Here is a 14016-nt window from a genome sequence, read left to right as displayed (position 1 = left end):
AGGCAAATCAAAAGAATAAAAACCCTGGCTGGATAGCTCAGTCGGTTAGAGCATTATCCTGATACCCCAAGGTCATGCGTTCAATCTCTGGTCACGGTCCATGCACGAATCAACTAGTGAATGCATAAGTAAGTGCATAAACAACAAATCGATCTCTCTCTCTCTCCCCCTTCCTCTTTCTAAAATCAATTTATAAAAAGAAATATGACAATACCATTTATGAATGGAAGTTTTCAAACAATGAGTTAGAATAATCTGAAGTGAGAGCAGATAAAAATAAAAACTTCAGGAAGTTTCAAACACTCTTCAGCAAGCAGCAGGGCAGCCTGTGCAGTGAGGGTCACAGAGGTCACGGCTCCTTCAGCTGGACCCCAAGGTCGAGCTGCCCTGGACGGGCTCCCAGACGGAATGTTCTCAGGAAAAACCCGCGAGCCCGACATTTCAGCAGCTCACGTGACCTCAGATTTGCAGCGTGGTATCTGCAGACCTTGGGGGAATGTTAGCAATACTTTTATTCCTTTTTGAGTGATTACTCTAAGCCAGACAATGCGCAAAGTACCATGAATCCACAAGGAAAACCTATTTGCTACCTTACTACCTAGCCCTGTGATGGGAAGTTCGAGGGGGAAGAAACAGATGTGGAGACGCGTGGCGCTTTGCCCAAGGTCATACAGCTAGCAAGCGGGACGGCCTGGGTTTAAACACACAGATGGCCAAGGCCACAGCCCATTTCCTACTCTCTCTGCTGTATTGTACGTAGCCTAACAGCGTCTGCCACATACGACCTGGCTGCTGTGAGGGACACCCAGTGAGACTAAGTGCCGGGAGCACCCCGAGCAGGGCGTACTCAGCATTTTATTTTATGTAAAATTTTTGTTTTTTCTATTACCAATGAGTCCCCTTACACTCCCTTCCCCGCTGTAATCACCACCCAAGTACATGTTTATTGATTTTTTTTAGACAGAGAGGAAAGGGCAGAAAGAAAACCATGACTGTGAGAACCATCGATCAGTTGCCTCTTCTGTATATACCCGGACTGGGGATCTAAGCAGCAACCTGGGCAAGTTGTTCCCTTGGAAATCGAACCCGCAACCTTTTTGTCATACGGGATGACACTCCAACCAACCGAGCCACCTGGCCAGGGGGGTACTCAGCATTTTAAAGCTTGGGGTTGAAACACACGTTGGTAGGCCTAGAAAAAACTGTGGTTAAAACGTTTAATTGCTTTGAAAATAGAGCATGTTTCAAGGCAGAAAATCTTAGAGACATGTCTGTGCATTAATAATCTCTTGCTATGCTCGGCTAGCATGTAACATCTCTAAAAAGCCAAGAATGCACACCGTGCGACCTGACGGGAAAAAATTAAATTCTGGCAATTAAAAAAAAAGTTGTTCTAGTGCGATGTTGAAAAGACACATTGGCCAAATGGCGGGGGGCAGGGGGTGATGTTTCCACAGCAACCTGCCTGCGCCCCTTCCACCAGGCGAGGCTTCTCCTCCTGGGCTCACACAACACTGTGCAGCCTCCAATAAGCCGGCAACTTAGGGAAGTTTCAATATACATTTCAGCATCATCCTAATAATGAACCCTGAGCAATTCTTTTCCAAACGTTACTGTTTTCTTGGTTTTATTGGGCTCAGATTCTGGGCAGGAAGATACCTGACTTAGCGTTAGGATCTGATTTAATGACACATTTTACTTAAAGCCTATCCTGTTATCAGTCCGTATTTTGTTTCTCCTTTTAAAGGAATATGATTCTTATAGAAATCAGAGCTGTCTAGAGCGAAAGGCCCCAACCCTCCTCCCCCTCAAATCTGCTCACCCGAAGGAGCCGCGATAACAGATTAAACTTGCTGAGCCTTTTTGTCTGAAGCATGTTCTGTACTTAAGACTCCGAACATCTTAAATGCTGGGTGTTTTCTTGTTTTTGTACAAGTGTTCTCAGTGCTCCAAGAGTCGAGCCGGCCAGGTAAAAACATCTCGTGAGGTGTAGCCATTAAGGTTTCTTTTTACACCTGTCACGAGCCACCTGCAGCCAACCGCTTTTGCGCTCAGCTGGCTTCCCACCTTTTCGGTGAGCCTCTTTCGGCTTTTGGGTTTGGTGAAGCGTAACTCTTCCTTCTCCTCGGAGCTTCGACTTCCTCAAATGAGGGTGCACGCCTTCTGTGCCGTATCCCGGGTCCCCGACTCGGGCACAGGTCGGACCCTTTGATTGCACTCCACTTTTATTCTTTTTTTATTTCCTCTGAGTATTTCAGAAATGAGGTGCTACACAGATTTCATTTTCGTGGGAAGACCCTTAGCCATCAGGTCTGGAATCTGACTGAAGTCTGTCTGGGGCTGACACAGGGCTGGAAGGAGAACTTTGAAGCTTTATCAGACAGGGTTGAGGGACGTTGGTGGGCTGCTCTGGGGGTCTTTGCCTGTCTGGTGAGAATGGACACGAGGAGAAAGGAATTGAACTAACTCCCACTGACCCACAGAGCTCACAAAGCTGGTAGATTGATAGTCATTCATCCAGCAGACTGTGAGGAGCCGCTAGGAGCTACAGATAGGAAGTTGAGACCATCGAGTTCACAGCCTTCCGAGGGACACAGACACGGAAATGACCATCCAGCCCGGTGCCACGCTTTTCCTGGACAATGCTGACGGTCACAGGAGAGAGCCTGGAGGAGCTGGAGGAGGGGGTGTGGCTGGGGAAGCGTCACGGAGCAGCAGGGGTTGGTGGGAGAGACGGCTTTGAAGGCAGCGGGAGGTGTGGGAATCCCGTGCTCATTAAAGACCTGACCGCGTTCACCTGGCCAGGAATAGAAGCGACCACGTTCAGACCCGCGGGGCCAGCACTTATTTCCACCCGGGGAAGGATCCAAACTTGCTAAACTTTAAGGAGGACCCAAGGAGAAGAGCGCGACAGTTTTCTAAGCACCTGTCATTTTGCTTCGAGGAGATTCTCACAAGCAAGCAGCTCCGGGTTGTCTTGTTTCCGAATCAATTTAGTCTTGAAAATTACACAGTTTCTTAGATTTTCCCCCTTTTATTTTGGATCCTGTCGACTCTGCTTAACTCTAATGAAAGACAAGTGCCCAAAGGTGTATGATGTTTTTTTCTCCATCAATGACATGTGGGCACTCACACATACACTCACAGAGCTCTCTAAACTCATTTGAGCTCATTGTTTAAACGACTAAAAATAATTCCTGACTGCTTAAAAACACGAAACAATCTCTAGCAAGTTCCTATCCCTAACAGACAGAAAAAAATTTTTTAAGCAGATTGAAAAAAAATATATAAATGATGTTAAACCTCTTACTGGAAAAAAGGTTCCTTCTGGGCAGAGACCATGCCAGAGCAATTTAGCTCAAATTGCTTTTCCTGGAAAAGTTGAAAATGCGGCTCAGAAAAGACAAGCCTTGGCAACAGCACAAATCGACCTTCAGAAGCCAACGAGGGCAGCCTGCACATTCCCGGCTTGTGACTCTCCAGTTCTGCTGCAGAGAGGCCCTCCTCAGGGGCTGGTTAAATGCAGATTCCCGGGCCCCAACAGCCGCCCTGGTCCAGACCCAGGCAGTTGTCTTGCAGGAGATCGAAGATCACAGTTCAATAAATGCTGGAAAGACAAACGCAGAGGCTTATCATTTTATTTGGGCCAGAATGAGAAAGGGTGTTTATGACATTATTTTGTTACGAACTGGAAGTTAGGGGGCCACTGGGGTCAGTGTCACGGGACAACCTAGCCCAAGGCACAGGTCCGTCACTATGTGTGGGAGTTGGGGTAAGTCGCTGACTATCTTTGGGTTTCAATGTTCTTTTCTGCACAATGAGAAGCCTGGATGACACCCCCTGCCCCCAGCTGAGAGCCACGATCATAGAACCCTCCCTGGCAGGCGCCACCTAGTGGGCCGCCGTCACCCCCTGGGGGGGGTGGGGTCGGGGGAGGCCAGAGACTCCGCGTGATGGGGCAGGAGCAAAGCTGGGAGCCATCACCCCCACAGCTCACGAACTCCAGGTAAAGGGTTTCAGGGCGGAACAGACTTAAGGTCATTTCCAGCTTCCTGCTTCTCTCAAGTCATCATTTCTAAAAGCTCTTTGGAAGGTAGCTGCTCTCACGGCCTTGAATTGCTCCTATGTTTGGTTCTAACTAACACAAGACAGAGCTGGTCGTGTTCCTGAAAACCTCTCCTACCATCTAAGTAGGCGCGTGCCAACATGAAGCTTGGCTGTGTCACCCCCGAGGGACCGAGAGCTGAGGAACTGGAACCGAATCCGACAGGAGGTCGCTGACACCACCAGGCTGTGCTCAGGCGGTCTGCCCGGTGGCTCGGCTGCGGGAGACAGGGGTTGGGTGATTCACCAGACCCTGCCGCCAATGCCCCTCCGTTTCCCCGAGAGTGGGGGGGTGGTTGCCACCCCGTATTTTGGTGGATTATGAAATCGTGTATTAGGAAAGTCCACACTGGGTCTTGTGAGGGTGGGCAAGGGAATTGAATCCAGTGGGCATTGTTAACAAAAGCTCTGTTTAACAATAATTTGGTGTCGTGCAGCATAAAGATGTGGTTACATGAAGCATTTAGAGCATTTTATCAATTCATTTTTTTAAGGTTTTTTAAAAAATTATTTATTTTTAGAGGTAAAGGGCGAGGGGAGAAAGAGGGAGAGAAACATGAATGTGTGGTTGCCTCTCATGTGCCCCCTACTGGGGGCCAGACCTGCAACCCAGGTGTGTGCCCTGATTGGGATTCGAACCAGTGATGTTTTGCTGCGCAGTCTGCTGCTCAATCCACTGAGCCACACCAGCCAGGGCTATTAATTTATTTTTAATCCTCACCAGAAGATATGGTTGTTGATTTTTTGTTTGTGCGTGTGTGTGTGTGAGAGAGAGAGAGAGAAAGAGAGAGAGAGAGACATTGATTGGTTGCCTCCCCTATGTGCTCGAAGGAGGGATCAAACCCATGACCTAAGGATGTGCCCTGACCTGGAAGAGAACCATAACCTTTTGTGTACAGGTTGATGCTCCAACCAACTGAGCCACTGGGCCAGGGCTTAGAGTAGATTTGAAAAGAGTCAGTCATAGGGCTCTGTGGGATGGCTCTGTCACTGGCTGTTTCTCCCGAGAGTTCACCACGTGCCGGGCACTCCAATGCAAAGGGGAGTCGTGCCCCGGACCTGCTTACCACGTGGGGAGAAAAACCTCAGTGGGAGGTTGGTGGTGGCAGGGATACCCTAGGGTGTTCTGGGGACACGTGGGCTGGACCACTCATCCGGGGGATCAAGAGAGCCTCCGTGCGGGAGGTGGTGTCTGAGCCCAGTCCTGGAAGATGAGGAGCCCTTGGCTGGGCAAAAGTTGGGGCAGGTCATGGAGGGGCAGCCGGGGAACCGGCATGCTCTGACCCACCCCCACGGAGATGCCTGGGTGGGAGAGGAAAGACCGTGCACAAGCCAGCCCGGCAAGTCCCCACAGCATCTGCAGCGGATGTGGGGCTGCGAGGTGGGTGGACAGGTGAGGATGGGGTAAGACGCCAAGGATGGCAGCCTGCGGCGGTGGTGTGCAAACCTCAGGGTGCACAGGGGCCGCCTGGAGGGCTCGCCAAAATGTGGGGCTCCGGGCCCATTGCCAGCAACTCTGACTCAGTGGGTCCCAATCGTTTCTATCGAGTTTCCTAGCGACCCTGGTGCTGCCGGACAGGGTCACTGAGTGGGAACTTCGCATTTGACAAGATGAAAGTGACCCATCACAGCTCAGAACCCGGGCGTCCTGACACCCGACCCAGCAGTGTTTCCATAATGCCACCCTACCTTAGTCCATACTGAGTTAAATCTTCAAATTAATGATTTTCCCAGTGAAAAAATGACTTCCCGGGGGCAGGCATTACCCACTTGGAATGGTTCACCGCGTGCTTGTGCCAGAGTCGGCACCAGACGGAGGACCTGAGGACCTGGACCACTGACCACGGGGGTGGGGGTGGGGGGGAGCGGCCCGGAGGAGGCGCTGCTGTGCGCGCCCCGCAGGCTCCTCCGGACCCTGGGTTCCCCTGCTCCTCCGGTTTCTCACCCTCCGTCCATTTCCCCGCCCTCCAACCATTTCCTGGCTGAAACAGCAGTCAGGCTCTGAAAGGAGCTCAGCGATGAGAAAAATAAAAAAATAAAAATGGATTTAACCTGAGACTTGAAGATCCTCTGAGGATCATCACCTATGTCCCACCATGGCGAAGGGGAAAAAAATAAATTTCAATTAGGCTATAAAGTAATTCTCTCTGAAAATGTGGGATAGAGGGGCCAGCCCTGGTCCTGGGAGTGTATTACGCCTAAGAAAAAACTCGACCCCAGAGTGCATCACACTGGAAGGAAACACTGGGGTTGCTGAATTTTATTCCACCATCCACGGGGTGGGGGCGGGGTGGGGGAACAAAGACAAATGAAGCAGGGTGGAAAATGAGGTGGTTGAGAGAGAGAGAGAGAGAGAGAGAGAGAAGGCAGAGAAACTTGTTAATTACAGGACTGGGGAGCAAGATATTTCTCTTCCTTTCACAAGTTGGAAGCTGTTGAATAATTCATGCTGTGTGGAAAGGCTGCTTTCCCCCAGGTGATGGATAACTAAGCAGGAGAGAGCTCCGAGTGGGTTCACCCTGTCAGCCACCCCGCTCGCTCCTGAGCACGGAGTGGGTGCTGCTTTCTGGAGCTCAGCCTCGGCTGTGCAGACAAGCAGCCCGGCGCCCGGCTGGCTCCTGCCCACCCGCCGGGCTCGCAGCCCGCGGGATCTCCCGGCCGCCTGCAGGCTGCGGAGGCTCCCCCGCGGGGAGGCTCCCCCTGCTGCTGCTGCCGGTTTCCGCCCGGGACCATGTGCCTGGAAGCTGCTTGGGAGACACGGGCACTTGCTCTTGGCACCGATCCCCGCTGAGTTTGTCCTGCTGATTTCGGGACCACAGATGCTGCTAATGAGGAGGTACCTCCTGGCGTCCCTCCCTCCGCCGCTGCCAGCTGAGGACCAGCCCAAAAGTAAGGGACCCCCAACTCCTTTCCCCCTTGCGGAGCTGCCTCTACTTTCTCCTGCAAACTAGGGGCTCCACCTGGCAGTGTTCCCCAGCATGCGTGTGAGTGTGAGTGTGAGTGTGTGAGCATGGACTCGTGGGGCAGAAGGAGGCTGTTTTCGGCATTGCTCCATCCCAGGGCTCCGCGGGTGCCTGCCGAGTGCAGAGGCCTTTTCCTGGGGCGGGAGACACTCCCCAGGCACATACCTGTCATCTGCCACCCCCGTCTCCTCCGGTTGCCTCTCCCCCTCCCCCAGCCCGTGTTCCTGCTGCAGCCTTTTGTGCCGCTGGCAGAAGGCTGAAGGGTGTCTTTGCCCTCCCTGCAGGCGGGCGTCGGCATGGGCCGCGCCGCCAGGAGCCCGCGCTAGCCCGCGAGGTGTGAAGCGCTGGCCACGATGACCAACTCCTCCTCCGAGTCCGCCTCCTCCACCGCCGGGGGGTCGCTGCTGCTGCTCTGCGAGGAAGAGGGGTCGTGGGCTGGCCGGCGCATCCCGGTGTCCCTCCTGTACTCCGGCCTGGCCATCGGGGGCACGCTGGCCAACGGCATGGTCATCTACCTCGTGTCGTCCTTCCGCAAGCTGCAGACCACCAGCAACGCCTTCATCGTCAACGGGTGCGCCGCCGACCTCAGCGTCTGCGCCCTCTGGATGCCGCAGGAGGCGGTGCTGGGGCTGCTGCCGGCCAGCGCGGCCGGGCCCCCCGGGGGCTGGGACGGCGCGGGGGGCAGCTACCGCCTGCTGCGGGGCGCGCTGCTGGGCCTGGGCCTCACCGTGTCCCTGATGTCTCACTGCCTGGTGGCGCTGAACCGCTACCTGCTCATCACCCGCGCGCCCGCCACCTACCAGGCGCTGTACCAGCGGCGCCACACGGCGGGGATGCTGGCGCTGTCCTGGGCGCTGGCGCTGGGCCTCGTGCTGGCGCTGCCGCCCTGGGCGCCGCGCCCCGGCCCCGCGGCCCCGGGCGTGCACTACCCCGCGCTGCTGGCGGCCGCGGCGCTGCTGGCGCAGACGGCGCTCCTGCTGCACTGCTACCTGGGCATCGTGCGCCGCGTGCGCGTCAGCGTCAAGCGGGTCAGCGTGCTCAACTTCCACCTGCTGCACCAGCTGCCCGGCTGCGCGGCCGCCGCCGCCGCGCTCCCCACAGCCCCGCGCGCGCCCGGCCCCGGCGCCCCCGCGCTGCCCGCGCTCTCCGCGCCCACGCCGCCCCTGCCGGCCCCGCTGCAGCCTCGCCGCATCCAACGACGGCTCAGCGGCCTGTCCGTGCTGCTGCTGTGCTGCGTCTTCCTGCTGGCCACGCAGCCGCTCGTGTGGGTCAGCCTGGCCAGCGGCCTTGCGCTGCCCGTGCCCTGGGGCGTGCAGGCGGCCAGCTGGCTCCTGTGCTGCGCGCTGTCTGCGCTCAACCCGCTGCTCTACACCTGGAGGAACGAGGAGTTCCGCCGCTCCGTGCGCTCCGTGCTGCCCGGCGTGAGTGATGCGCCCGCTGTGCCCGCCGTGTCCCAGGCGCCTCTGGGCTCCCGCGCCGCGGGCCAGCAGTGGTGACCGGGGGAGGCGGAGAGTCCCGGCTCCCAGCGTCCTGGCTCCCCCTTCGCCTCCCGCCCTCGGGAAGGGTCCCCTGCCCCGAGGCTCCTGCGTGAAGCCCAGAAAACTGGTGCGAAGATCTCTCCTTCCACCCTCAGGGGGAGATACGGGAACCAAGGTCTCTCCCTGATTGGGGTCCCGAAGTCATTTTGGGCGGCCACCTGATTTTTACCCCTTGTCTGTGGTTTAGAGACGTCCCAACGTCAAAACACCAGAGACAGAGACAGAGACACTGACTTTGGGAATTGCAAACTGACTTTTAAAAAGAACCAGTTAATGCATTTCAACAGTTTGGGGGAAAGAGCTGGGAGCACGCGTCACCCTTTCACCTTCGTCGTCTTAAGAAATGTGTGAAGCGCCCCGAATCAGCATGAGCCTCAGGGAACACGGTGGGTGAAGGGATGCATACTTCACATGTATCTTAGGAAGCACCCCATCCGCGAGGGTTCACCTGGACAAGGAAGCGGCAGGTGTGTGCCCCAGTGTGACTGGCCATGAAGACCTCCAGCCCTTTATTCTTTAAAAAAAAAAGGGTTTTTTCTATAAAGCAAAATCATCTCCGAATGAGATAGCATCGTAGCCAGTGAGGAGAAAATAACCCCAGATATATTGTTTTGCAGTCCTATTTTCCTTTCTAAGTGGCGTTGGATGTTAGAGTGAGACGTTTGCATTGCGCTGATCCGTGCTCTGGGCCAGCGATGGGCATTTTGAGGACACCGGAGGCTTTCCTGTTTCGGGTGCCAGGCTCGCGTTTTCTGTACAAGCATGCACACTTGTTGCAACCCCCCTCGTTCTGCAATCCACTTACTTGCCTTAGGGGTGTGATTGCGGCTTGGAACTCTGTGCCACAACGGCTTCAAAGGAGAGCGAGTTCTGTTTTTCTCTTCACCATTAAGAACACCGCCATGCACACTAATTACACCCTCATAATTCCGTGACTGCATAGCTAATACCAGCTGCTGTTGCATGCTCCTGGATGCTAGAACTTACCGGGCATGTGGTCTCCTCAAGCAATACTCATGAGACAAGGACATTTTCCTTCTTCCAGACGCCAGGAGAAGCAGCCTTCGATTATTTGAAAAGGGACAGACGCAGAGACATCTCTGGCTCCCCAGAGTCCTTCTCCTCTTGACCCAGTTTATGAGACAATGCCCAGCTGGGACTTTATCTTGCAAATGGAGCCAGTCCAGATGGATCAACAGTGTGGTTTAAAAAGCCACCTGTGCTCTTTCAGGGTTGTGTTAAGCCACCCGTTAGAAGGCAGCACTGTTTCTTATGCAGTTTGTAGACATTACCATGACATTAACATTAATATCATGTCTGTTAGAGGAAGTGTCTCGAACTCGGTTATAGGCAATGGACGTTCATATGGGTCCATTCTACAGGGTCCGCTGTGAGGCTTGCCATTTTCATCTCTGGTTTACTAAGTTTACTTAGCAATTTTGGAAATGCAGCATCGTGTAAAATCACTTTATCACATGGACACGGGAAGAAATTTACCATAAACAGGTGTCGGCAATCCGACCCCGGGCGAACAGTCTGTCACCTGGATGATTGCTTTGTCTCTCTTCTGGACATTTTGAGCCTGGAGGCTGAAAAAACTTGTGCATTTGAAGAATTGTGGGCGGGGCAGGACACTCGGAGGCGTCTGTGGTAAAGCGAAGCCAAACAAATGTGCTCACCACCAACCACAGGCCGGCAGCTGTTTTATCGATGGAACCCCTCAGTGCATGCACCTTTCCCTCGCACTAAGGTTTCCTCTGTTCCCGTTGCCCTTGATTCAGATCATTAAAGTGCAGTCAACCATTCCTCCGAGTTTTCTTCCGTCTCTGGGCTCGAATCCCTCCTTGTCACCGTGTCAGGTGACACCGTGTTCCGAAGCACCAGTGGGGAAAGCATGGGTTTTTTTTGTTGTTGTTGTTTTTCTGGCTTTCTTTGATTTTATTTTTGGTTTCTAAAATTATTCCCACTTACGTAGCAAAAGAGGGTGCATATACCGGCACTGCAAAGAAGCAGGTATGATTTCCACTTCGGGGAATAGGTTGCAACGACTGCAGAGTGGAGGATGTTCCTCTTGGGGAGGCTGGGGGCCCTTTGCTACAGTGGAGACAGAGAATAGATTGACAGCTGGCAGGGTGGGGGTGGGGTGGGGCTGGGTGTGATGGGTGAAGGGATTAGACAAAGAATAAAAAGAACATAGACACAGAGAGCGGTATGGTGGTTGGAGGGAAGTCGGGGGCGGGGCCGGGAGTGGTAGAAGAGGATAATGAAGGGATAACCGGGGACGACTTCCGGCGGTGAACACACAACACAATATCCTGATGATGCATCGTGGAAGTGTTCCCCGGAAACCCATGCCGTGTTATTAACCAATGTCACCCCAATAAACTCAATGTTTTAAAAAAGCTCTTCTTTGAATTAGGCCTTTCTCCTCATTTCTCACTGTGGATGCTGCAAATGATTTCTCTCGATGTTTCCATCCATACGTCCCACACACGGAAACCCAGCTTTTTATGTACCTGACGTCTGCAAAGTTTCTCGCCAACACTGAGAACCATCTCTGGCTGGCTCAGGCCCACGTGGGAGACACGCTTGAGGTTGTTTCCAGGTAATTAACGCTGCAGGGCTGACTCACTTTCAACTTCCAAGCTGTGAGGATGTGCGTGAAAGCGGCTTTCTAGGGCTCTGGCCGGGACAGTTACTGCATTCACGAATTACATTAATGGAGATTGTGTTCTGGTTCCAGTGAAACCCCATTATTATCTGCTCAGGAGTACAAAAGCCTGGTTGCTGTGGTGGGCTGCCCTCCTCTGCCTTTTCTACTTGCTGACGTGCCCTTGCACTTCAACGGCTGAGTTCTAGGTTGTGAGGGATACACACTACTCTTGGCATTCCCTTCCTTCCAAAGTGAAGTGTGCACTTAAGCAAGAATTCGGTTCTATGCAGAGGTGTCCACAGGTGGCTTCTGCTTTAAACACAAAGGGGAGATTTCCAAGGTCAGACACGTCCCCCCATCACAGAAGGAGGGGGAAGCTTCCTACAGTGGGCGTGTTGTTTTTTCAGGTGTATGGGGTGGGTGGTGGTGAAGAGCTGAGGTGGGGGACTCTCTTTAACTCTGGGGCAGTGAGAGCCCTTGGAAAGCTCTGCTTTGTCCCCGAGGTTCAGTGCACCCCTGTTGCTCTGCTGACAATTGCAGGCGTTCTCACTGTTTCAGTGCGGCCCGTGTGCCTTCTCTGGGGACTCCGGGGCTCACGGGGCCCCATCCCTGTCCCCTGAGCTGAGTGGACAAGGCATCAGTGACCTAATCTACATTCAAGAGCACTGAGAAACACTGTAGATGTCCCTTACTTGCAGACATTTAAAAAGATTTGCGGGCTGTGAGGCAAGAGTGGGGTCCCAGATGGAGGCCTTGGTCGGCAGCAACCAGGGAGGCCCTTTCTTTCCACTTCTCCCATTCAGTACTTCCAGGGGCCCCACACCTGTGTGTGCGCGGCCTCGACCCCGGGTCCAAGCTCTGCCCACAGCCGCCTCTCCAGCAGCCACTCTGCCCACGGGGACCTTCCAGCAGGGCACACGCAGGGCTCAGAGCACGCCCAGAGGGGCCTGGAGCCACGGGGCAAGGATTTCTGGGCTCCAGATGGGCACTTTTCCTCAGCACTGCTCTCTCCACCCCAGGGGGGGAGGGCGTGGCCAGGGGAGGGCAGGCTCAGGCCTTTCAAAGATGAGACCCAGGTTGGGACGGCGGTTTCTGGACTCCAAGGGTGATCCTGCTTGATTGACGCAGGCCCTTCGCGGGCACCCTCTCCTAGCTCCTCCCACCTGCACGTCCGCCTTCCTTAATAAAAGGGGGCCTAAAGCCCAGCAGGTGGAGACGAAGAGCAGGTCGGGGGAAGGGTACAGGTGAGATGAGGCGGGTCGGTTGTGCAAGGGGATGATGGGAACGTGGGGCACACTGCAGTTTTCTTCACTTGTGGGTGTTTTTAAAATTTTTCATAATGAAACGTTTAAAAGAGTGAAGCCAGCACTCGGTGGGGGAGTGGGGGTGGGGAGGAGAAAGAAAGAAGAAAAGAAGGAAGACAAAAAGCAAAGCAAGAAAAGGAACTGATCTGCCTAAGGCCAGGCAGCAATGCCGCTGAGGAGCTGGGATTCAACCTTTCGTCTGACTCCGAGGCACAGGATGGTAACGACTGCGCTGGAGGAGGAAAACCACACTTTTGCAGCCAGGTGTGGGCTCCGCTCCATGCTGCGGCCGCCCCTGACTTGCCCAGTCTGCTGCGCCCCCCCCCCCCCCCCCCCCCCCCCCCCCCCCNCCCCCCCCCCCCCCCGCCCCCATCCTTCCTTACTTCCCCCGGGTCTGTGCGTGCTCCTTCCTACACATCACCCCCGGGCCCGGCCCGGGCTGGTTCAGGCACCTCCCCGGAGTGCCCCTGGTCTCCTGGCTTTCCCAGCCCCCACCCCAACTCCCCACTCCCCACCCCGCAAGGCTGACTGGGCTTCTACCTGTTCCTTAGAGGCCCTGCCCGCGGCCAGTTGGTTCTTACCACGCATTCCCCTCTTCTCCCTGCCTTGCTGTGCCTGTCATCTTCGAAACCAGACGGGAAGCGTTGCTGGTTTATATTTTACTCCTTTCATTATTTTTTAAAGGATGCTGTCTTCATCTCTCAGTAGCCAGTTACCTGAAATACCCTCCATAAGGAACATCCGTGGACAGTCGAAGCGAGTCATGTCGAAAGAAAAAAGACTTGGGCCTTTCCCTTGCGTGTTTATTTTCCTCCTAAGGAACTAGACCCCCAGATGAATCCCATCTCACACCCCGGAGTAATACGGTATAGGATTCTGAGCCCGGTGTCTAAGTCACAGGCTGTCGGGGCTACAATGTGGGGACATTTGTATTCCTGTCATCCAAGCTCTCGTCACACTAACCCGGGCAACAATTAGAAACTTCAGTCCTAATTACTGTTTTACCCTCGAGGTCCCATGATGGGACACATGCACTTATTTCTCGGGGCCTTGCAGGGAGAAGCTGGGTCTCCGATCTGTAAAAGCCCCCATGTTACTGCCCACTGTCAGCCATGCAGTTTGGTCTGGGGCCGTGTCGGTTCCCTCGGGCCGGGAGACGGTGCCGCCTGGCTCTCTGCTATTTTAATTAGACAGAGGTGCTTAATTTTTAATTTTTCTCAATATAAATTAGGCCCACGCCCGTTTTTCTATTCTTAGGCAGTAGAAAAGTATGCGGCAGCCTGTGCGAGGTGAGTGGTGATGTGTGCTGTGCCTTTTGTCCAGTGGGCCATCTGTGAAGCGTCGGCCTGGCTGAATTCCTCCATTGCTGCAAAAAATGCGCCCTAAGGAAAGTTTTGTTTCTTACAAAGAAAGTTAAATTTTTCCATCTGGAGATCAGTGTCTGGTTTCATAGC

The 14016-nt window shown here is 54.2% G+C and overlaps 1 protein-coding gene across 1 annotated transcript; it reads left to right on the top strand.

Annotated features, from left to right (window-relative positions):
• The first annotated feature begins 6643 nt into the window (after nucleotides 1-6643).
• GPR88 (G protein-coupled receptor 88) lies at nucleotides 6644-10409 on the top strand. Its single transcript, XM_037051323.1, has 2 exons — nucleotides 6644-6993; nucleotides 7352-10409. Exon 2 carries the CDS (start codon nucleotides 7421-7423, stop codon nucleotides 8561-8563), a length of 1143 nt encoding a protein of 380 aa, XP_036907218.1. The 5' UTR covers nucleotides 6644-6993; nucleotides 7352-7420; the 3' UTR covers nucleotides 8564-10409.
• The last annotated feature ends 3607 nt before the right edge of the window (nucleotides 10410-14016 follow it).

Source organism: Sturnira hondurensis, unplaced genomic scaffold (genome assembly GCF_014824575.4).
Source record: "Sturnira hondurensis isolate 20B ecotype Veracruz unplaced genomic scaffold, ASM1482457v3 Scaffold0007217, whole genome shotgun sequence".
NCBI classification, from domain to species: Eukaryota; Metazoa; Chordata; class Mammalia; order Chiroptera; family Phyllostomidae; genus Sturnira; species Sturnira hondurensis.
This window is presented reverse-complemented; position numbering and strand designations above follow the sequence as displayed.

Bases quoted from the DNA above. Each gene is read 5' to 3' on its own strand.
- GPR88 (XM_037051323.1), top strand. From the start codon at position 7,421: ATGACCAACTCCTCCTCCGAGTCCGCCTCCTCCACCGCCGGGGGGTCG.